The 23366-nt window shown below is 39.1% G+C and overlaps 1 protein-coding gene across 9 annotated transcripts in view; it reads left to right on the top strand.

The window, feature by feature from the left end:
• Positions 1 to 23366, top strand: part of INSC (INSC spindle orientation adaptor protein) — a 142771-nt gene that overhangs the window by 10331 nt on the left and 109074 nt on the right. Inside the window, exon 1 of one of the 9 annotated variants that reach the window (XM_035550364.2) lies at positions 3148 to 3192. The exons of 7 other annotated variants lie outside the window; for them this stretch is intronic. Coding sequence is in view for 1 of the 2 variants with exons in the window: in XM_035550362.2 (XP_035406255.1) it covers positions 20782 to 20788 (7 nt within the window). In the remaining variant the exon portion in view is untranslated. Of the gene's footprint in view, positions 1 to 3147; positions 3193 to 20683; positions 20789 to 23366 lie in introns of those variants that run through there. One more of the 9 variants, XM_035550362.2, reaches the window with a different exon arrangement.

A 23366-nucleotide genomic window follows, 5' to 3' on the forward strand; every position in this document is an offset into this window, starting at 1 on the left:
GCTCTCTGTACCTTGAGCTCTCCTTCATGGTTTTTGCCTTTATGCTCCTGGTTGACAGCTTTTGTACCTACCGGTACATCATATGAGATAATTTCAGCTTTTCTCTTGAATCTTGCATTTTTTTTGGTTACAGTTAGGGAGGTGAAATTATTCATGTCAATCTTGTTTGTTTCTATTTTCAGTGGAATTTTATTTGCAATTATCAAAACCTTAGCGCAAAAGCTACATTACAAAATAATAGTAAATAAAACTTACAATAAACAAAACAAAAACTTGTTTAGCACCGTGAATCCATGTATCGTTTGCCAAAGGCAGACTGCAGTTTAATGGGCTTTGAAAATAGAAACATTAAATTAATCAGATCTATTTCTATGGAAAATAAATGAGGCGATTCTTATCGCATGAATAAATTGTTCTGTTTTGCACCATGATTGCTTCAAGTACCATTTATGTAATCTCCTAATGAAAGACCTCTGTAACAGCCTGCACACCAGGCATGGAAACCCTCAAAATTCCCAATTCCTTTCAAAAGCAAATACAGTGTGTCAGAAAGGAGAGGTGAAAGAGGGGAAACAGTAAGGAGCTAGAACTCATTTCTTTGAGTAATAAGAACAGTGAGCTAGCCAGGGAAGAAATGTCTTATGAAAAGATAATATGTAAAGATTTTTTCACACTGCCTTAAGTTTTCTGTGTTAAAAGTATATTCAAGTAGTTAGAGGATTACTTCTGTATTTTATTTTATTTTTTTTAATTTTAACATGCTTCCTGTTGTTCTCTCCCTTCTTCCAGCCCTGGCACCTCAAAACTGAAATTTCAGGAATGGGCTTGGGGTTAATTGGCTTAAAGAAAATGAGATATGGATACTAAAGAGGGAACTATGCAGCTCATAGAATGGAGCTGACCTATCACAGTGCTGTAAAAGTATTCTTGTAGCTTTTAGATTTTATTAACTCATATGCTTTATTAGTTATTAAATATACTAAATAATAGCAACTATAACTCTAGAGTTTGGGGAAATAATGAATAAAAATTTAATGTGCCAGATCAATCTGTTCATTGCTCATTATGGATTTGGTTCCTTAAACAAAGTGCCCATCAGTGCAGATGAGATCATATCTTAAATGCCAAACAAACTCTGTAACAGATCCAGGGCTGCAAAGCAATGCTTGCCTCCCTTTGACCAGGCTGTAGGCTGCTGCTGCTTTTGGAAGTAAAATTTCAAGCTGATGCCCTTTCCCTTCTTCTTAGAAAGTGCCAGCTATCCAGAGAAAGTACAAAGGGCACAGACTGGAGTCATGGCAGAAGGGAGACCTGTACTTTAGCTTAATCTCCGGTTCACTACGGCTGAGCTGTTTCACAGTTTCCAGTAAAAACATCAACAAAAAAGTACACTTGTGACCAAGATTTCTTTTTTTTTTTTTTTTTTACTGATTGCTGTGGAGTTTAATTGCCTCAAACTGGAGCCAGCCTTTGTTCTGTCTTGCAGTTATTTAACCAGTGTGTATGATAGTTTGCAATCACTATGCAAACTATCATTTTTCCAAGTATAAAGTCACTGTTTCCCAGTGCTCACTGTGTTATCTGAGATACCACAACTATGTCCACACTCAGAAAGAGGAAATAGCTGTGGTGCATCACATACAGTTGTGCGGGGAGTGTAGGGAAATATGTTTTGAGGGTTGTGTGATATCTGCTTTTCTGGAGCCGAATAATCATAAGGATCTTAAGGAGAGAACTTGGTTCATTGCACATACTGTAATGACTTTCCTAGGAGGACTTTGGATCAGCTGTTCATTTTTAAGCGACATATACATGCATGTGGGAATGTAAATATTGGGTAAATTGTTAGCAAAAATAATACTTGGGTCACATTTAGTCATAGGCATGCATGAAAACAGGATCCAGGAGTCAAGAAGGATGGATATCTTATTCTTAGTAGGCAGTATCCACAAACACTGAAGTTAAAGCAGCTGTGCAGTGAGATGTCTTCCTACGGGAAGTGCTAAACCAGCAGATTGGCGGTACCAGACCAGGAGAAACTGTGCTGTGTTGGTATTTGTTCTGGGTTGCTCTTTGGCTTTCTGGAATTTGTAGAGCAGAAACTCAAATATGTGGTACCTAAAAGCAAAGCAAGAATAAATCCCTACCTTACCTTTTTGTCAGGGGCTTGCTATTTATTCTTTCAGGCAATACGCAATCTGCATATGACACATTTCAAGTGGGAAGACAGAGGTTTCGTCATTGCCTGATCTCTGATACGCTGGGTTCCTGATGGCTTCAGTGTTGTGGAAACTGAGGGATATTTACTGATGGATTTAGATGTGTAAGATCTGCAGTAAATATAGATGCAATTTTAACATAACCTTACGCAAGAGGTTTATAAATTCTTCTGCCTTTTGACAGTGAATTACTAGGGATGTTGAAAGTTACAGTCAATCTCTTTTGCCAAAAACTGTGGGGAAAAACTACAATGCAACCTTTTAAGTTTGACAGCTTTCTACTCTTGCAGAGATAATCTGTCAAGCTCATTTTTTTAATAAGAGATGAACTTTGCATAGGGATGTTGTTTAAGAGGTTGTTATACAAATGTAGTATAAGATTACTATTCATTGCTCTATTTTTTAATGTTAACAGATGCATGAAGATATGACAATTATGTGCCTACTCTGTGATAGCTTGATACACTGGGATGGCCCAAAACTTCTGCTTTCCTTTGTTTCCTATCATGACAGAGCCTTTCACAGCTTTGGGACAGCTAGTAAACACTTGCTCCATTCCACATAAAGGGTGGAATCAGCTGCATTTCTTGTTAAATAAGAGTGTTGATTTGGGAAAGAAGTGACTAAAAGCAGCAAGGAAATCAAATCCTGAAGCCTGGACATGACCGCTGTGTGGCAGTCAGTCAAACTCAGGAAGTCTCGTCTCCTGCTCAAAGTTCTTTGTGGTTCAGGACATGCCAAGTCTGCTTGTCCATGTCTGTGATGTTTTTGTGATCTGTTTATATTTCTCCTGGTCTGTTCTGGGGCTTTGCTCATGCTTGCATCTCTCACGGTGGCGTGGAAGCTGCAGTCCCTTCATGCAGCAGCGCTGCCGCCCAGGACTTCCTCTCCCAAGGATCACACATGGTGTCTTACGCGGCTTCTGCTGTCAAATGAGGCAGCCACCCATGCCGAACTCATAAGGGCCAATGAGGTACTTTGTCTCGGTGGCAGTGTTAATACCGCATTAGTGCTGTGTGCCCGCCTAATATTAATGAGAGAAAAACCGGGCTGTATTTAAAACTTATATTTTATAATAGTTTTAGTGCTGCTTTGAAAGATCAGGGAGATTCAAATGAATTGCTCTGCAAATTCGTTTATACAGTTAATCACGTTTATATGAAAAATAGTTAAACTGGAGTGGTTTCTCAATACGTTTATAAAAAATATGGTGGATAGGCTGTTAATAGACAAGTTATTGAAAGAATAATGAAGAGGTTGCATGGTAGGAATCTGTTTACTCAAAGTGAAGGAAGATTTAGCTCTGTAGAAACATCTGTAATCTCTTTAATTCTCTTGGATACTTAAAGCCTCTGTTAGAACTATCTGAAAGGTTTTATGCTCTATAAATTTATTGAGGGGCGAAAGTGCCTGGTGTATCAGTTTCACAGTAAGCTCACTTGTCTCAGAAGAGGGTTGCAGTATCACGGAGGCCAGAAACCTCCAAGGTGTTCCTACTAAAGTTGGTTACTGCCTCCCAGTACAAGTACACTGTGCAAGGAATAAGCAAAGCCTCGCTCTGCATCCTACTCTCTTTAATGGAGTCTGCAGAGCAAGAAGGGGAATTACCTCTAGCCAAAGAGGTAGCTTTGCCCATTCTCGTAGCCCTTTGACAGAAGAGGCCGCTAGACAGTGAGTTGTGACTCTATTTCAGCAGTGGCTGTGTGCCTCCCTTAGGCTCTGAGCACTGTTTTGTAGTGTTGCCCTCAAATACTGTGCAAATGGATCAAAACCACCGTGTGAATAAAGTAAAATACAAGCAAATGCTGAGAGAACTTTTGAGATGTTTAGTTTTTTTTCCCCACAATAAAATATTCTTCTGAAATAATAGAAGTGATGGAAGGGGCTTCAGTGAAGTTGTTCGAAGGCTGAGCAGTTGACCAAACTTAAATGCAAGTCAGCTCTGTTGACAGGAACCCTTTGTGAGAGACTTAGTGTTTTTCTTCAACTAGTGCTGATCAAAATTTGTATTGGTATACTGCAGTCTGTGCTTACAGCATGGGAAAAAAAAAAGTATTGTCAAAAGAAAGCTAAAGATAGTACTACAAAAACTGCTAGGCCTTTCTGTATGTACCTGAAGTTTATTACAGCTCTACCGCAGAAGAGTAAAGTCTAGAGTTTAAAGTGCTGCTAGAAATTGTAAGCAATAATAAAATTAGATCGTGTGAAGTACGATTTTCTTATGTTGCAGTATCAAAATAATATTCTCTGGTCCTATGAACCTTTGGTGATAAAAAGAAATGCTTGTGCTGACAAGTCAGCAGGTCACTTGATAAATAAGGCCCACAAGAGTGGACTGTTGTATTTATTCTGGAGAGTCCTTATCACTCCTTTGGGATGTGAGCGTGGGTTGAAGTTCTCTTTGAGCATTGTTATGCTGGCTGCTGCCTTTCAGTGGTATGAAAGATGTTTCTTGTTGGGTGGATATATGAATCATAGAACATCCCAAGTTAGAAGTGACCCACAAAGATCATCGAGTCCAACTCCAAATGAGATTAGTATATGCCAGGCTGGGATCTCATGGCCATCTGCGTGTACTCGTGCTGTTCCATGCATGTGTAGGAAGTTTGAAGCTTCTGGAGAGTACTAGGCTGCAGCATTTAAGTACTGTGACCGTGTCTCTGCAGTAGGTGCACTTCACTTACAAAGTGCCAGCACAATTTTCTGTATGGTAGAGCTACATGTGGGATTTCAGCATTATGGCTATGTAGCACATGAGCAAAAATATTGCGATGTTTCATATATTAATGGGTTCACTGTGTGTTGGGAGATACCTGATCAACAGAAGGACTCCTCAAAAGTTCTGTGTGTGAGATTTCAAAGTGACAGAAGAAGTATATATTCCTGCTTTACACATGGGCAATTGCCTGTGTAGGGTTTTGTATTTTTCTTGCTGGGTAAAGAGGAACAGGCGTGGTAGGTTAGTACTAGAACCAGGGAATTTTTGAGGTTCTCTCTCAGTAAGACAGTGGCAGAGTTATACTTGTGTTTTCAGGCAAGGCTCATGCTAAACTGTTTTTTAAAAATTACTTAAAGGGAGGAAGACACTTAAATACTTCCATATGCTTTTTCCTTGTAACATAGCTTCCTACTGATAGTGTGAGTTGTCATTTTTGATGTTCAAAATACATGTTTGTGCAAATAGTTCCTGTATAGGACAATATTTCAAGGGATCAGAAGGCTGAATGATGAAGAAGCAGGTGCTTGTCAGCCACTGTGCTGTCACCCTGGTGTGCTGACACCTGGTTCGTGTGTTAGAACATTATCCTCCTGACAGCCGCATAGCCATTATCACTCCTTGCTACCAGAAGGGACAGTATCTGGAGAGATTCATTAGGGTATTGGTAAAGAAAGACAAAGTTTCATATAACCAAAACCACTTTAATTTGCCATCCCTTTTTTTCATTTTTACTTAATGGTAAACTAATTATCATCTGAATTTGAGTTGTAATATTATTGTCCTGTACTCAACTTCTTATTCACAAGATCATTGCCACTTATGCTCTTTTTTACTGTGTGAATCTATATTGCCATTTTCAAGACCACTGTTTGCCTGTCAGCTATGTTTTTTTTGTACTATTTCTTCATTGCAACACATATCTGAAGACGTGGTTGTTACACATTCTGTTTCTAGGATGAAAGCAGTGGAAGTCTGTACAGCATATTGCTGTGTCTCATTTTATCATTTGAAATAGATTGCCAACTACAATCTGTGTATATTTAATTAGTCTAAAAAAAGTGATTTGGCCAAATTTTCCTGTCTTAGAGTTATTCAACTTAGTCTAATAGTCTTTAACTGAGAGTTATGTTCACACAATGGAGGATAAAATAGACTGGAAGTTTTTTCACTTCTGTATAGTTTACTGATTAAATGGCAAATGAAAAGGAAGAATAGTCCTTTGCTACTTAATGTTTCTTGTTTTGTAGAAGGTAACACACAAGCCTATATTTCAACAAAGCAGAAATTTTCTTTGTTTGACAAAGAACACGCTCAAATCTCAATGAAATAAATAAAATGCCTTTAGCATATGCTCTATATCTTCCTGGCTTCCTGTTTTGCTTAAGTGACTTACGGGGCTGTGTGGGAACCAGTAATCAGACTGGTGCTCTAAGCAGAAGACCACGTGTGTCCAGAAAAGTGCCTCACTTCCAAATGAGCTACCAGGAGCTGCTGCTTCCCAATGGCCATTCAGGTAGGTGTGCTGTGCAGCCATTCCTAGCAGGCATTAAGAAAGGTTTCAAGTCTAAGCAGTCACAAGAAGGGGCATGTTCTTTTCAATATTTTCTTACTGAAACTTTCTGTACGAGGTTTCTCTTTAATTTCTTCAGGAGCTATGTTGAAAGCTTAGTAACCACTTTTACTCAGTGCATTTTAATGGAAAAGCAGCAGCTGTGCCAGTCGTCTCAGATGGCCTATGCTCCGTACTACAGGGTGGTTGCAGAGGTTGAAGACAAGCAGTGAAGGACAATGCAACTAATTTCAGCGAAGATTCACAAGCAGCTTAGCTGAGAAGTGCTGAGGTTGCTGGCCCTAATGTAGCAAAGCACTTAAGCAGGTGTCAGATTTTAAACATGTGAGGTTTTTCATTTTGGTTCCTATGAATATCCTTAAGTACTTAGCTGGACTGGGATGCTGGCAGAACTGAAGCCCTGGATATTTTTGCACATTAAGCAGTGTAAGTTTAAAGCAAGAATTTCTTTGGATTTACAGCTTTTTTCTTAGGTTATATAACACAGATATGTTATTTTTGTTTGGTTGCTCTTTTCCCCTTGTTTACTGTTTCTGATAGTACGTAAGATTCTACATTATCTTGCTATTAGATATGCAAGCATGTTTAAAGGGTTTTGTAAAAAAACCCCACAAACAACAGAAAATAATCTCCTTCCAGAGCTTTGAGGCTTTTGAAAGAGAATTGCAATCTTGTTGAATAAGTCAGAATAGAGAAGGAATTATTTGTATTCCGGCCTGAAAAAAGAGGTGAGCTTGAGGGCTGCTACATTTCTATATTGTCACTTAGCATGAAGCCAAAGATAAAGCACATCTAGCAACAGCTGATCGTCTTGCCTTTCCTTTGAAACAAAATGTGTTCAGGTAAAAACTTGCAGCTAACAGCAAACCATCATAAATGATGTATTAGTTACATTAGAAAGCGAGGGCTGTTGAGCTTGATTCTGCTTATGTTTCATGATTGCATTACATGCCCCTCTGTCTTTGGTGATGATACCTTTCCATTTTGTAAAGTTTCTTCATGCATTCTTCAGGAATTGGGAGGCTGGATGGCAAATCCTGCATGCAATGAATTTTTAGAAAGGTGTTTATAGCATAAACTAGCTGGATTAAATGTGAATGAGTTTTCAGCATAGAACAGCATATGGTCCTGGCTGATGTGAAGAAAGCTGAACCAAGGCTGGGTGCTGTAATGATTCAGGCAGCTGGAACTGGACTGTGCTTGCCCACTTTGCACGGTTATAGCTTGCAGACTTCCTGTTGTGGTTCTTCTAAAGCAGATTTTTACAAGTTGATTGAGGGTCTCTTTTGGCCTCAGGAAGGGAGAATGCAGCAGTTCTTCACTGGATAAGGCGATTTTTCAGGCAGAGGGGTTTTGTTCCAGCTTTAGGTACACTCTCTTCCCAGCTTATGAGTCTGTCTGGGATATATGGACTTAAGCAGTTTCCAGTACCAAAAACTGGGCTAAGGAAGAAACTAAGGAGGATATGATTACCAGAAGAATTCTACTTATATTTAAAAAACTTAGAATGATTTTTTAGCAACTAAATGCTGATCTTTTGCAAATGAGCACCAGTACTGCTGTTCCTCCAGTCAGACATATATAAACTTGTAATTCCAAAAGCATGCCTGATAAGTCAAGCCCCAGAATGTGATACTAGTTGTGTTAATTGCATCATGGACCTGCCTATGATTTTGAGGTTACGCAGATTTTCAAAAGGGCTGAATTGGCCCTTTAACTTGTATTCTAAAAATTCTGTTTTGGTAACAAAACATGAGCTCAGCTTTCATTCCTTGCTTCAGCAGAAGTAAAGGGAATTGAGTCTGCTTTCAACATTACGTCAACTGCTGACCAAGGCTTTGGTTTAGTAGTATCTGATATTCCAGTGGTATCCAAACTAATGGGTAGGACACTGTTCACAAGAATGGCAAAATTAGTAGAGCCTTATACACTGTATGAGCGAAAACTATTTGCTTGACTGATTTGAAGTCAGTTTCTGAGTACGTAATTATTGGATAGATGGCTGAGGCTGTACAGATCCTGCAGATGGTATCCTAAGAGAACAACTTTTGAGGACACTTACAAGGCAGCGTGAAGCCTGCACAGCAGCTGCTCCTTGACTCTGGTGATGGGAAGAAACAGGAGGGAGAGAAGCTGAAGGGAAGCATGTTGCCAAAGGTGCTGCATTATTTCTCATTCTCCAAATCACTGTCTCCACACATGTTATAAGAAAAGTGGAAGGAAGTTTGAACAGATGTAGTTATACTCTGCCAGCACTGGGGGCTAGGTACACTAGCTTGAAATCATTTGCAAGGACATAGCTGATGAATATGAGGATTAATATGTGGATATGAGGCAAATGCTTTTTTACTTCTGTCCAGAAAAAGAGCCTTGTTAGTTGTTGTCTGTTAGGATCATCAACTTTTAAATCTTGGGTAGAAATATAAAGTTACTAAACAACAATAAAACCAAAAAACTCCACCTCTCATTCTCCTCTATAGTGAGTCTATCTAAATTATTTGTGACTGAGTAATGGTGAATTGACACAAAACCAACTGAATTGTCACCTCACTTGTTCTGTGACATTATATGTCTGCACTGTGTGCATGGAACTTGTGCCTAATGCCTTTTCTCTGGATTAAAAAGGAGAGGGAAAAATTGGACATCATTGGTTTTTATTTATTTATTAACAAGGTGTAACAGCATTCATGCCCTTCCTGGTAAGCCTATTAATTCAATGATACTAAATGTATCATGGAGCAATTCTCTGACCTTAGCTCTGCCAGCTTCTTTGTAGTGGTTACTGAAGAGGGAGTGTGTAGAAGTGTGGCAGTTTCTCAGGTAGTAGGCAGGATTTAGTTTTTCCTTCAGAAGTATGATGGTGCTCAGTGTGGTGTACAGCTGCAATAAACCCATGCAAGGCTAGAGCATTTATTGCTCCTCTCCTGCTCTCCTCTCTGCAGGCCCACAGCAGGCAGAAATGCACACAGACGTCCTTTAGTGTGAAAAAGTGGCTCATAGGGTATCTGTCTGCTTGTCTGTTAGGACAACAGACATGGATTAAAAGACATAAAAGTAAATGTCATGCCTAAGTACTAAACTGGGTTTCAATGTTGTGGAAAACAAATAGAACTTGACATCTATATTGCATTAGTACGTTGGCTTCTCTGTTGTTTTTGATTCATAGCTTTGAAAATTACTTCTAAACACAAATGTGAGCCTTTTTATGTCATGTAATCCAAAGGATCGGTTTGCTTTTAGAAGGAATGATTTCTTATTGACTTCTTGGTTGATCTGATTGCTTTTAAATTTTGCAGCTGTAAATATGGTTGTAATTGCTGCAAAACGAGGTGAACACCAGAGCCAAGATCTCAGTCTTTGACTGGGAGTGAACATTGCCTTCCTTCATAGTGATACGGATATCTGTATTTCATTTTCTTCAAGGCAGATTATTTTAATTAGTGCAGTAATTAATGTAATGTTTTACTAATTAATTTATTAGTTGAACATTTTGTGTGATCAAAATTCTTCGTAGCACACAGTTTATAGTAACTAGTTCCTAGAAATTGTTGATGAAGTAGCAAATCTTTAAGAAGGGCAACTAAATGTTTCTGCTTTTGGTGACGTGCCTCCAAAGTCTTTTGCTCTTAAAATTATTCTTCATATGATGCTCTAGCTAATAGTGACAACAGAAATGAGTGTTTTCTTTACTGTCTGGTTGCTGATCATGTCTGTCTAGTTGTTAATATTAAAATAACAACTATATATCCTGTATAGAACTTTAGAAATGATAGTTCTGGCCTGTGCTCTGATCCTGCAGAAAAGCAGCTCTCTGTTTCTAATTACCAGCCCCGTGCTGCAAGATAACAGACCAGTGTATAGGGGGAAAAAAAAAAGGCACAGCATTTATAACTTGGATCAAGTTCTCTGTGTAGGGAAGTGATACCCAGAGATGCTGCATTTTCTCCAGAGATGGCTCATTGCATCACATATACCTGTATCACATGTACCTCATATACATCACATATATCTAGGTCACTACCTACGTCAGCACAGGATATGAAAATTTCAGAGGAAGTACATGTTAATAAACCTGGGTCATTGCACAGTATTTTTGGATTGTAGCTCTCTATGGCAAGGGGAGTGAGCCGTATTTTCATCTGGTATAAACTGGCTCTGCTCCATGATTGCCATCTCTTGCTGGCATCTTTGCTGTCCTCCAGTAAAACGGAAACTGTTGCTTCACTCCAGGTTATGTTCCTAATAGATCTGTATTAAAACATTATATTTAATTTCAGAAAGGTCATTTTCCAATTCAGATGTCAGAGATGTTCTTTGTTAGCCTGGAAGCCATATATTTGACCCAGAGAATCAGTGTACATAAAATTTAGAAAAGAATTCTGATGCTTTTTGCTATGTTTTCTTTATTTGAAAACCTGATCCTTTGAATCTGATTGATTCCTTGAAATATCTTGTTCTTCAAGATCTGCTTCACAAGATCTTCTTTCATTTGGAGAAAAAACATATTTGAAAACTTGTTCACTGGAACTGAAGGACCTGGTGATCATCAGCTGTTTTAAGATTACAGATGAATTTCCAATGGCAGATGAAACAGGCATAATATATATACATTAATTTTGGAGTTATCAGAAAGCTGCCATGAGAAAATATAAAAATATTGTTGGGAGTGATCTTTGAGGGCTGACTAGGTTCCATATTTTGCCAAGCATTGCAGTTGACAAAGCAAACCTATTCAAAGAGGCAAGCTCAGGAAGAATTAAAACTAGGTCAACTTGTACTCAAAGATCAGGATCTGAGTAACTTGCAAATGTTGACTTTGTTCACAAAAAGGAACTATACTGCCAAGCATACACTGCTTATGGGATTTAAGCATGTCTTTCCCAAATGCAAGGGAGTTTGAATGCATTGATTGTGCCAATAGTGGATCTTTGTTTTTTTTTCCGGACTCCTGTTTGTTACAGGCCAGGTGCGATGTTTCAGGATGGGTGGCTGGCTGCTTTTTGTAGGCACTATTTATTATGTGTCAAAAAAATCATTCTGTTATAGTGTGATGGAGCAAGCGGCTGCAATACTTGACGTCAATCCATGCAACACATCGATGACAGACTGAAATGTGCTCTTGTTTCTTAGACTTGTCTTTATCAGTTTAATGCATTGATCTGTAAACTGTTAAGGTAAGCAAAGGCCTGCTCCTGAGAGACTGTATCTCAGTCCAGGGCAAGACGAGGACTGGGGTTGTATCTCCTTTAAAAGCCCCGCATTATTTAATGCCAGTCTTTGTCTTGGAGCCTGAAGAGTTTACATACTTTGTAATTGCTGTTTGTAAACTTAGTACTGAGATTGCAAAATAAAAACCAAGCCTGTCCCTTGCCTGCTGGAGCAGGCTTTATTTTTGCCTCATGCTCAGCTGTTTAGAACAGAAAGAAAATGGAGGCAGAAAAATGCCCAGTCTGTGCTGCAGACTGGGTTGCCTTTGCTGCTGTTAGCTAGCCACCATGATGTAGTTGTGCTAGAGACTGCACTTATGTAAATGCTTGGTGTTTCCTACTGTCACAGCGATGGCTGTGTCTTATCCAAGACAGTTCAGGTGAGCAAAGCTGCTGCCATCCCCAGGGCACTGTGCTCCCTGGGCAGTAGACCTAGCAGCACCCAGGCAAACAATAGTAGCGAAGATGGTGATCTGGCTGCCTTAGTCCTTATGCAGATAAATTTTCACTGTTTACATGAAGTTCCCCCCCAAAAAGAGATCTGAATAGCTGAGATGCTCATACTGGGAAAAGAAAGACAGAAGGCAAACTTGAAAAAATAATTTCCCAGTGCCTTTTTTATATTCGATTTCCTGTCTCTTAAGAAACATACTTACCTTTAATTTCTTTTGGTCCCCCACTCTTATAGACACTCTGCCAAATCCAGAGTAACAGTAAAAAAAAAAAAAAAAATTATACTAACTGTGTTTATACTGAGGAAGTGGTTTCCTTAGAAATAGCAACCATATGAAAGCTATAAATGCTGATACCAAAACTGTAGTTGAATATACGGATGTGGGCCCTGGAAAAAAGGGAAATGGGATCTGTTTGCTAGCTAAAAGGAAAATCTTGTTGCTGCCTAGGATTTTTGCCAAATCACAGCTGAACTAAGATTACTTTAGGTGTGTTGTGTGGCTGTTTTTTTTTTCCGTTCTTACTTTCTACTTAAGATGCTCACAGAAACCTGGATATGGATGAAAGAAAGTCTGATTTGATTTCCTATTTTCATGGAGTCATTACTGGAAGGTTGGGTGTATGCCTGGTGACGGGGTTTGACAGCTAGAAGAGGTCACAGGAGCAATTGTGGGCAGCAGAGAGGGGGCAAGAAGCTAGGAGATCGAGGAGTGTTGGTACACTCAGGGCTCCATCCCCCTGCCTTCTCCAAGTGCCCATGCTAATCAGCAAAGCTTCCTGCTAGCCCTGGGTTACATGGCCAATTTAATAAAAATTCAGCATTGAGTCTCACCCTGACAAAATGTTCATTGGTGATCGTGAGGTCAGCACATACTTGGAGCTGGATTTCTCTCAAAATGTTACAGCATGGCCATACTACACAGAACTGTTGGATACTGATTTACAGCAAGTGAGGTGTAGAGATTTCTGCATCTTTCAAGCAACAGAGCCCCCCTAGTTTGTTTAAAGCACCACATTAATCAGTCTTGCATCTCAGCTTCAGAACAGCATCTGCAGGGCCATGATAACTGATGTTTGGAAAATAGATTTGTTGGTGCCAGTTTGGAGCTCTCACATGCATAGCATTGTATGGCATCACCCTGCTGATAGATGGCTTTTGGAATAAATATCTCTAGGTTGATTTTGAACTAGAAAGAGATTTGCCTTAGTAGTGCTGATATCTTTCTATCTTATAAGATATAAAGGTCTCAATATTCATATGCACTTTATTTTTTCTGCTGGGACCTGCACTTGAATGCAAGTTACAAAATCAGTTGATCAATAGACTTCCTTTAAAGGAAAAAAAACAGGAATGAATATGCAGCAGTCATAAAAATGCTCTGGAGATTGCCCTCTAATGGGGATGAAATAGAAAGCAGAAATGATTAGAATTCCAGAAAACATGATATTTATTTATAGGCATTTGAGTCTTTATATGCAAGATTTTGTAACTAACTTCTCAAAATACACTCAATTTTAAGCACTTCTGGAAAAATCATTAAATGAAGAAAAGTTAGGAGGATTAAAAGACAAAAAGCCAAATTATCATGTTGATTTTCAAGAGAAAAATGTAGCCAACATGGATTGTCTGGTTGCAGGACATATGAATAACACGTAACAGCACTGTGCCTGAAATGTGTTCTCATCATTGCTGAAGCTCCAGGGATTTACTGTCTCCAACAGACTGACATGCAAAGCTAGAAGCTTAGGGTGTAAGGAGGCTTTCTCATGTCACATCTTTTGCTTGTTTTTCAGACCAAATCACGGTCCCTTTCAATGCACGTGCCTCTCTAGAGTAAATGCTTCTTTCATATCTTTCTCATATCCTTTGAGACTGCTCTTGCTTTTCTCCTCCCATTTCTAGCTCCAAAGTATAAGACTGCAGAGAGCATTCATAAGACTTGTGAGGAGAAGGTGATTTCTGGTTGTTGAGGAAAAAATATTAATAAATAAATGCTAGCCTTCCACTTCTACAGACATATTAAAAAGCTGCTACAATTGTGGGAGACCTGGAAAGCCTCAGGGAGTGGTTCTACTTTGTGGTTGGTGCTGTAAAAAATGTTCTGTGTATAATTTATTTAAACATGTATGCATTATGAAATTAGGGAGAGGGGCCATTACAAGATAGCATACTCAATACCTCATATGGAAATGTTATCTGTTGCTTTTTTTATCTAAGTATTACCATAGCTAGAAAATGATGTCAAAGGTTTTCAGAAAACACCCTCAAAACAAACCAAATTTGATGTTATGGGAGCAGGGTTGGGGGCACTAATCATTCTGCCATATTCTAGCTGATGAGTGCTCCTGGACCCTGATGTCTGTTAATTGCAATATGAATGAGAGTGCAGTGCGCCTGCATAAGGTGGAGGAGAGAAGCTGTGCTGTATTTTGATATAACTGCACTGTGTTCTGCCTGTCAGCAAGGCATGTCTGAGCGTTCTGGAAATACTGGTCGTGAATCAAGTCTGTCTGGAGCAGTTAAGGTGTTTGTTCTGGAGAAATTTCTGAGTGACAGGGACAGCAGGGACTGGTTGTAAGTGAGGATGAGGGCATGGAAGCTGTAAGTCCCTGTGCCTAAACGTTCCTCCCTGTGCCATCTAAAAGGAGGTGATGTCAAGTGACTCATCCTAGGCCAAGTCCTTCCTTCCAACTGATGCTCTTATTTTCTTGGCAGCCATACTAACCACGTTCTCAAGCCAGCCTGGCCACACTGGTGCTGCTGGTGTGAGTGGCCTTCTGAGCTGTGCCACCACCACCTGCACGGGCACCTAGCACAGCCCATCACAGCTTGGTCCCAGGGAGGGACCTCTGTGAGGAGTCAGGGAAAAAGAGGTGCAGCATTGGCTCCTCCAGCCTCCTCCAATTCAGTGTCTTCTAGCTTTGGTTACTCTAAGCAGCCTGTGCTGAACAACTGTTCAGAAATATGTATGCTATTTTGTACGCACAATATTTCATTTTAAATACTACTCAGAGAAGCTATGATGGGTAGCAGCTTTATTGGCAAGGTACCTTGAATGTCTCAGTTGCTCTGGACTTTCCTGTTTGGCTATCTGGGGGATTTCAGAATTACAGAAATACAAATGTTAATTATTTAGTGAAGAGAAGTCCACTTTAGTGAATTAAACTATTAAAAATGTGGATTCAAATTCACACTATTCCTTTTTTTTTTTTTTCCCATCTGAAATTATTATTATTATTATTAGTTTTGGCTTGCTGGGTGATTTCAAGGGCAATGCTAAATGTTTTCACTATTCTGAATGTCTTACTAGATGAAGACCTTAGCTTGCAATCTGGTTTAACTCAGTGCCTTTCAGGCAGGTAATTTTTCAGCCTAAAGTAACTGTGGAACTTCTCAGAGGATCATCGCATAGTTAAAGAATGCAAGTCTGAGCTGCTTGCTTGTGCATCAGGGGAATGTTAGCAGATATCAGTATGTTTAGTCTGAGAGCAGGAGGGAGAACAAGGAAGACATTGTCTGAAGAGATGCAGGTAAAGCAGAGAGCCACTATAGAGACTGAAACACTGCAGTACTCCTTGCTAAGGTCTAGCATTGTTATTAGTATTACTTGTATTATAATATCCTCTAAAAAGTATTTCAAATAGAGGGGACTTTTGAGTTTCTGCAAGTAATAATAGAGTAGCCTGTCTGGTAAGAATTGTCATGGCATCTGTCATTTAGAGCTACTGAAGATCTGGACCAATATTTGATAGATATATTTGGTTCTTGTGGAGCTAGGACTTAAAATATGATAAATCCTTCATAAGAGGGGAAGGTAGCTAGCAAAATAAGAATCAAATTGCAGAAAATTTCCCCTGGAGCAACTGAAATGCAGACCTTCCTTAGGAATTCAGGAGCTGTGTGTTGGAGGTCTGTACAAAATGGCCGGTGCTTTTGCATATGTGGGCACAAATGTCAGTTAAGCCCACAGGAAGTCTAGCGGCAGTAAGCTGGTCTTCTGACTAAGCCCATCGCTACAAACAGCTGGCCTGGAATCCCTGCTCATGGAATTGCATGAATACATGTGAAGAGTAGGAAGGGTTTCATTGTGCCAGCAGCTTTAGAGGAGATGAAACAAAGGAAAACTTATTAGTCCATTCTGTAGCCTTTCAAATATGCCCTTTGCATACAGAAGCTGGCTAGAGTTGTATTTTGTTTTGTGATGCTCGTGGTCCCTGAGGCAAATTTCACTTGCTGGCGTAGGCAAGTGCAACTTCCATTAAACTTAGCAGAAGCTGTGCCTGCTGAGTTTGGCCCTCTGCCTGTAGAAAATTAAATGCATTGGCAAGACCACCAGAGGAAAGTGTTCTTCTATTGGGGGTGCCTGGTACTTGTTCTGCAGTGCTCCAGGTTTTCAGAAGTGTCTCCAAAATCAGGGAAAGCTAAGAGGGCTCAGACATGATACTGTTCCTTCTTTCTCTCTGTTAAATGCTAGGAGGCCTGGGAACTGTGCAAAGCATGTTCACTGGCAGGCTCAAGATGCGTAGCAGCTTTACCTGTGCCTTGGACTTTGTGATCTTACACCCATAATAAGGAGAAATTCTCCTTTAGCTAGCTTGTCCTTTATTTGATTATTTTTCTGAATACCCTTCCTTAATTTGTAAGGGCAGCTGAATTGTCCTTTCTTTGGATTACATGAAATAAAAATATCCGTCTGTCCAAATATCTTGGGAGACTGTCTTGTCTCTGAGAGTGAGGTAGGCAATTAGTAGTATAAATCCCATTATAAATAAATGGGATTTGGGATTGCTCACTTCTATTTTTTTTTTTTTAAAGGGGAATTTGGTTTCCTAGATACCTGTTAGCATGTATTTAAAGAAATTTCAATTTACAGATGAGGGAATTTTTCTTATGCTTACAGCAAAGCAGTTCTATATGATGCTGGCTAGTAGCATTCCTTGCATTGTATGATGACTGACTTCTGAAGTGGGTAGAATTATATTATCTGGAGTTGCAACACTTCAGTATCTCTTAGAATGTTTACAATAAAATTCTGATGGTGATGAGTATTGTGGAGCATATTTTCTTGCTGTGGATTAAACAATTGATTCTGAAAGATTAAAATGCCCCACCTGCCTTCCTGCACACTTCTGTTTTGCCATGTCAAACAATATAAAATGAATACTGCACTTCCCTCTATCTAATTGAATAATTTACTGTAAATAGCTGTCATTTACTTTAGAGCAGTAGGGGATCATTAGCCAAATGGATGTGAGTAAGTCATGCCTTTAATGCGTTAGAGGGGCCTAAAATGGAATCATCTAAATGGGACCATCAATACAGCATGCTGAATTAAGTCAGAGGCACTTAAAGCTTTAAGTCCTCTTTCTTGTAAATTACATGCTCCCTCGGCAGAAAGGTAATCAAGAACTTGCATAAATTTGGCATCTTTGTTTCAAAGCTTTATTTTTAATGAATAAAATAGTACAATTTAGATGACATGATTGGTAGGTATAACTGTGTTTTGGATTTCCCTCATTTTAATTACCTTCCTTCCTTACTGATTGAAGCCTTCTTGCTTGCAAACAGCTACTTGTGCTGACTAATATTGGCTCTATTCCGTAAATAAGTAAGATGAGCAGGTAATAAAATATCTTCTCTTGACCTTTATGGGTATATGACCTGATAATTATTTGCAGGAGTTTGTGTTTTGTACTTGTGATTTTAGAAAGGACCCAGCCAATTTTAACTCCTAAATGTAGCATACAGTTTGGATTTATTTCACTGCTGAAATCACAGTTAGGCCTGTTGGGTGCTTTAATGTGTCTATGTCCTTCCCATTGACTCCTCCTGGCCCCAGGCTAGCCTCTAGTTCTTCTGTTCAGCTCCACGTTATCCTGGAAGAGGTTGGTGTTCAGCTAGAATCAGAAGCCAAACTTTCATTGAGATGTGAAGAGGAGTAAGCAATACAGGTAGCAACTGTCCTGAGGTGCAAGAATTGATTATAAAAAAAATAAAAAATTGATAACTGCTATTACCCATAAATGCGCTCTTCTGTGAGGTTTACTGAGGTGCTTTCCAACCTCAGCCATTCTGTGATACTGGCTTCTGAGTTGCAGTGGCTTCATTAGTGGCAAAATTTAATGAAAAAGCATTTCCTATCTGAGTTTAGAATTTGCTCTGCTTTATTCTTCCAGTCTTTTAGAGATTCTAGGAAGTTAAAATTCCTGGCCTTTTCCCCATGTTTTTAACTACTGAACTTCCCTTCAGTTATCTCTTGTCAGTGGTCAATCACCCCCCATTCTTTTAATTTTTTTTTTTTTGTGTGTACTAGGCATTCCAGTTTCACAACTATAAACTCTTCAATTCTCGGAACTAGATTTGGTTAGACATTTCAAAATCAACTTGAGGTTCAAGGGCTTTAAACAAAACTACAGAAAAACCCACTCCAAAAACATTATTGTACATTTAATCAGTCACTTGGGCACTGCCAAGAATAGAAACATTGGATATGCCATCACTTCAGGATGTGGAAAAGTTAAATAACTTGCTCTGCAGCCTGGAAGTTGGTAACAAACCTTGTTGTAGAAAGCAGGATGACTTTCTTATTTTCATTCCCTAGCTGTAACCACTGTCCTATGTTTCCTGTAACTGATTTTTTTTTCCTTTTTACTGAAATGGTTTATTTAAAGGTAAATTCATCTTGTGCTTTGAAACTTTTCAGAATCTGCTTATGAACTGCTTTCACTTGTATTGGATGAGTCATGAGTCAAAAGCTCCATCCTGTAGTTCCACCATGAGTAATGCTTAACATTTTCTTGGGTTCCCTTTTAGAAGACTATTAAATTAAAAGAAGTATCTGTTTGTTGATATCCTAATGGACAATTGGGTGGCTGGGTCTCAGAACTGATTTACATTTACCACTGCAGTAATTTAAATTTTTCCTCCAGTTCAAGAATGTCATTTCTCTGACTGCATGTACATGTTGTTGGTCACAGCTCTCCATCCTTAAATAAATAAACATTTTAGTGCTAGGGACTAGTCTATGAGCATTGATTCAGATTTTTGGAAGGGTTTTTCACGGAGGTCTGTACTGACATAAGCTATCAAAGCTGGCCCACCTATACAAGTTCCAAATTACTACCGGACATGCAAGTCATGGTAATGAATGTAGAGAGTACACAGTTTCAGGAAACATCTTTCACCTGGGTGCTGACTAAGACAGGTGATGGGCAGTGCCCCTGCAGCTTCTGTTTTGAGTATTGTCCAAGTAATGTGTATTTTAATGGAAACTGATATGTGCTATATCTACTGCTGGTGGGGACCGGACTGCCTACCTGAGTACTCAGATGGCAGATCCTTCCTCCTCTTGGATGCCAAGGTGTTAGCACATTAGGAGATGCCTACTGGCAACACCCAGCAAGGTATTTTACATGCCTGGCCCATGGGTATGTACTGGTATAATGTAAGTGTAATTGGTACAGGCAGTTTTTGGATCCAGGTGATGTAAATGTTGGATTGTTGATAGCATCTCTCAGCTTAAACACCCATGGAGGCAGGGGGCAGCCATGTTTGCAGATGGAATATATACTCTGTTCCCATGAGGGGTCTATTTTTTTCTGAGACCAATTATTGGCTTTTCTGTTGCTGATATTGGGAGATGACGGGTGTTTGGAAGTGATTAGAGTTGTCTGATGCTGATCATGAAAAATGGAGATGTAAAACTTAAACTCTCTGTAGAAGTGCTAAGTGCTCTCTGTAGAGGTGGTAGATGGAGTAATGTTGGTATTAGTGAAATGAGCTCTCTGTAGAGATTTTGGAGTTTGCTTGGCAACTCTTATCTGTTCTTGCAAATAGGAGATGGTCTGCATGTCCCACATATCACAGGTTAAAAAAAAAAAAAAAGAGACTTAAGATTGAAGATTTTAGGGCAATGGATCAGCCTCAGCTGCATCTGCACTGGAAGTTGTCAACACCAGATTTCTGGGAATGGGAACTCGGGAAGAATTTTCATGCAAAGATTTTCTGGTCTTACAAGTCTTATGTGCATGGAGGATTACTAGAGAACAGGTTTGCATTGGAAGGGGGTGAACAGGCTGTTTTGAAGATGTGATTCTAATGTGTATCTGTGTTTAATTATCAGTGTGGCATAGCGATAAATAACTATAAAACTCAAGCTAAAATTGTGGATAAAAATTTAAGCTCACAGAGATGCTTTTATTTGAGGAGGAAACATGAAGTCTGGGATTTGAACACTTTTAAGCTTAATGATTAAGAATTCATTGAATTTGGCTGCTAATAGCAAAAGCTTGGCTCTGGGACCTTTACCTCTAGCTAATTCTGGTCTATGTTGCTTTACGTGTGCCATCACAAACTGTTAAAACTCGTGATAATAATTAGAAATTTATCAAAATATTAGTTGCCTTCTCCAGTGAGACTTGTACTATTTAAAAGTTAACTTGTTTTCTTTCAATATCAATTTTTAGAAAAATCACGAGAACAAATAATACAGCCTTCCTGGAACAGACTGTGGAGTATTTCATTCTGTACTCAAAACTTACTTGCCAGTTCCTTTGTGTAATAGGTTACTGGACATCAGCTGAGCAGCGCTGTACGTTACTGTAGTTCAGCTGATGCATGGTAAGTTGTATGACTCCAGTGACTTGCTTTGTGTTTGGGAGTTACAAATGACAAAAGATATAGGCCATAATTTGTACACCTTCCCAATTTGGAGCTTTACTTCTACATAGTCACTTTTTAAATCAAAATACACCGACCCCTACTGAGCTATAATACTTATAACACACATTACTGCTGTTACAGAGTAATGAGGCCTACCACAAAGTCTTCTTTTCTCTACACAAATGTTTTTATTTGCTAAGAGTCTGTAGCAAACCCTGAAGTTCATTCTTCCACATTTTCACTTAATCCTTAGAGACTCAATTTTTTATTTTATTTATTAAAGATACATTTTTGGACGAGGGCACCCACTTTTGTTCTATCAGGATTATTAACATTGCAAGCTTTTAGGTGCATCAGAATTCTTCATATGTACATCATTCAAGATCCAAACTTTACTTGATAATGAGCAATGTTTCTCTCCTTGTGTCTTTCTATTGACTTGTTGCCTGTGCTCTCCTCCTTGGCCCCTCCATAGTAAAACTTCAGCCAGTAGACTTGAAGGGACAAGAAAAGGGTTGGGGTGGGGTGAGGTAGAACAAACAAACAAAAAACAACAACAGAATAGTGCCATTACCTCAGACAATACCATCTGAGCTTTCTTTGTTTTCCTGGAGCTCAGCAGCCGGAGGCACAGGAGTGCTTTTGACACTGACTGAGTGCAGTACATTCACTTTAAGTAAGCTTTGCACTTTCCTCTTCAAGCTGTTCCCAAGACACCGCTTGACCTCTAAAGTATATCTAATCTAATGTGTACAGGCTGCAAAGTCCCCCTGAGCCTTAGATTTGCTAGGGCTTTCCTGATGTGCTCTGGTCACACTATGCTTGCCCTGGAGACACTGAATGTGGGAATGATCCTACAGAGCAGTTTGTTCTGCCTCTAGAGCTGCTGGGGATTCCCTATCTGCATTATTATTACAGCTTTCTGGCCCCTTCATGTCACTTTGTGTGAAGGACGGAGGAAAAAATGTCTTATGACTGGATACTCTTTGGCAGTTGTTCAAAAATACAAATGCAGAATTTTCTACTTTGATAAAAGAGGAAGGAAAAAGAAAAATCCCATTGCTACTTTTTCACTTTTATATAGAATTAGAATGACTATGCAACAGAGCTCTGTTGACAGGCTGTCTGGAGGAGTTAATTGGAGTTACTAAAGGAAAAATGCAACAAGAAACAGAATACTCAAATCTTGCACTGTACTAAAACACTTGTATTTTTTTGTTTATGGGCATGGACTTGTTCTGATTCTTTTTCAGCTTGTAGAAAGAAAATTGTGTTATTCTACTAGATTTCTTGTCTCCTCCTAGGAAAGACATGATTTAAGGCAGACACCACAATTAGGGTGGAGGTAGCCTAGTGTAGAATCACTGCTAAGAGAGCTTGGCTCCTCAAATACATAGCTCAACCATATCTGTTTCACATATTCCTTGGTGTGTGTTGGCTTACATGCTTGTTACTAAATCGGGTTCCCTATTCCTGTGTTCTGTTGAAATGCCTTGTTAGCAGGCAATAGATCTGGCATCTATTGTTTCTGCGATATTGCCTTCTCTATAGGTTCTCCAATGTCCTTTTCTTTTCCCCAGTGGGGGAGGAGGAGGGATGGGGATGGACGATGACTTTATTGTCTGAAGTAAAGAAGTAACAAGTTTATTGGTAATTCAAATAGAGGCTGTTCAATGACTAGAGAGAGGTGTTCTTAGCCTTATGTGTTTAACTTTTAGCTAAATGTGCATTTATTGGTCTGAAGTTGGTTTTAAGGTTTTCAGAGTTATAACAAGGAAGAGCAATTGGATATTAACTCTGTAAAATGAAAAAAACTTAATGGCTGCTGGCAAATATTGTGAAAATACCACCACTGTTTACCATGTAATGCCTTGCAATACTTCCAATAAAGACTCTGGTAGGGTAGGCTGTGACCTGAATTAATAATATTGTTTTGCTCATCTCAGTTAAAATGTCAGATTTTTTTTTGTTCTTTGGAGGAATATCAATATAAGAAAAGATGGCTTTCAGACTGTCTGTCTGACTAGCTGAAATGGATGTTAAGTAAGAAGAAATCCTTTCATTACAGAAAATGGATTGTGTACAGAGATGTGTAAAGATGTTGTCCTTCCTTGTAGTGAGTAACTTGTATAGGTCCTTATTCTTTTCCCGTTAATGAAGCTGTTAAATACAAGGTTATCATCTTCTCTAGGTGCTAACTTAGAGTATTGGACTGGGTGAAAATTGGTTTCAGTTTGTACTTGTCTCATGTTTAACTTTGGCTAAGTCACTTGACTTTGGATAAGTCATTTAATTTGTTTCTCTATTTTCTGCCTGGAAATGGAGATGGCTTTCTTTTTGTCCCTTTTTATTTTAAGCTCCTCTGGATATTTTTTTGTTGTTTGTTTGTAGGGGAAATAGCGAACCATAGCTGTAACTTTTTTGTATGTAGAAGCCCATGTTAAAGAAGTGAAACAGTAAAGCTGCTGTGCTCTGTAGGCATTTCTTGTGAGCAGCATAGTCCACACAAGGAATCAGGACTTGTCATGAAGGAGAT

Source organism: Cygnus atratus, chromosome 5 (assembly GCF_013377495.2).
Source record: "Cygnus atratus isolate AKBS03 ecotype Queensland, Australia chromosome 5, CAtr_DNAZoo_HiC_assembly, whole genome shotgun sequence".
Lineage (NCBI taxonomy): Eukaryota > Metazoa > Chordata > Aves > Anseriformes > Anatidae > Cygnus > Cygnus atratus.